At 52.1% G+C, this 1,515-nt stretch overlaps 1 protein-coding gene across 1 annotated transcript; it reads right to left on the bottom strand.

The window, feature by feature from the left end:
- LOC122050220 (uncharacterized membrane protein At1g16860-like) lies at positions 1 to 1,515 on the bottom strand. Its single transcript, XM_042611146.1, has 4 exons — positions 919 to 1,515; positions 581 to 706; positions 316 to 512; positions 1 to 199 (listed from the first exon to the last, which is right to left on the bottom strand). Exons 1-4 carry the CDS (start codon positions 1,513 to 1,515, stop codon positions 1 to 3), a joined length of 1,119 nt encoding a protein of 372 aa, XP_042467080.1.

Here is a 1,515-nt window from a genome sequence, read left to right as displayed (position 1 = left end):
TCAGACTCGATATATCACCTCGTCTGAACTTTCTTTTCCAATTAGGATAAGGCCTCTCACCAAGAAGGGGAACAAGCACCTCCACCACTTGAATCCCGTAGACAGAAGATCCGAATCCGAAGGCGGATCCACAATCAACAAGTCCTTGTTCGTCCTCAGGACGCCGATCACACTCGCACTATCACCTTCTCTGATGTAACTATATATCCAAACCACAAACACATTCATTACTAAAGATATATGCCAATTAAACCCTTCGATATCGCTATAATCTGTAGCTAGCTAGTACTGAAATTAACTTTGTGTCTGCCTTACCATTTTTCTAGGCGCAACTGGTTTTGTATCGATAGGTTATGCTCCTTCCGCCATGACAGCGTTTTCTCCTCGCTGTTGATTTCCAAGACCGTTGCAGCTGATTCAACAAAAGGAGTAACTTTGGCTCCATGGCCTGCTCGCACCAGAAATCTCATCCCTGAAGTCGAGTCTGATATGTAGAAATCTGCTACGAGTTTCTGCGAAGGAATTAATATATACTGAGAATTCAACCGTATTACTTCTTTATTCTATATATTTTAATAACCTCTGAGCTTTTCAGTCTCCATCTTCTTCTTCTCCTCGCGTACAATTGAGTGGACGCATAAACGCACCTACAATTAATCCCCTCCTCGCCGGATGTTTCAAGAGGAATACTTCCACACGTCACGTGCTGCATGCATGACAACAATTCACGTAACGAGTTATATAATTACGGAGTTAGAGATCCTCTGCCCCAAAACACGATGTGTCCAGTGTTTTCTGGGACGGGTTAAATTATATCTGAATGTCATGATCGTCCGATAGAGGATCTCAACTAATAATTAGAGCTAGGCTAAGAAAATCGTGACGTAAGAGCAGCGCCTGAAAAAGCAGTGAACTTGCCCCGGTGATCTTGACCAGTTGCCCGATTGGGAGATCGGTCGGGCCGTTGAAGGGGTAGTCGGGGAGACTCCTTATGGATCTCTCCACTTCCTTCGCTCCCATCGCACGGTTCCAGATCGCCACCGCCCCCACCAAGGCGGACGCGGCCGCAACCGCTGCCAGAAGCTCCGGCCGCCCTGCCACCCCCAAGAGAATCCCGCCGAGCCCAAGCCCTACCGAGAGCACCGCGGCCACCAGCCACATGCACGCCCTCGGCACCCCGTATTCGAACGTTTTCCCCTCCACCACCGTCACCGCTCCCCCCTGCCTCGCCCTCCGCCGGGAAGAGTCGCCGGAGATGATGAGGCCGGTGGTCGGGATCGGAGACGGAGGGTGCGGGGTTCTCTTTGACCCGGAAGGGTGAGCCGACCGGGATCCCGCAGCGGAGACTGAATATTCCACCGAGGGGATGCCGAACATCTTGGCGAATTCGCCGGAGTTCTTGGCGTCGCCGGAAGTGTAGGGACTCGTGCACGACGAACTCGTTTCCCGACCCCTCGGAGGCGTCGGCGGCGGACCGGAGACGAGCATGCCGTTGCCCAACTGGTGATGCGCCAT

The sequence above is a fragment of the Zingiber officinale genome, chromosome 3A, assembly GCF_018446385.1.
Source record: "Zingiber officinale cultivar Zhangliang chromosome 3A, Zo_v1.1, whole genome shotgun sequence".
In the NCBI taxonomy this organism is placed as follows: domain Eukaryota; kingdom Viridiplantae; phylum Streptophyta; class Magnoliopsida; order Zingiberales; family Zingiberaceae; genus Zingiber; species Zingiber officinale.
Note: the sequence above shows the minus strand (reverse complement) of the source record. Positions and strands in the feature narration are given on the sequence as shown.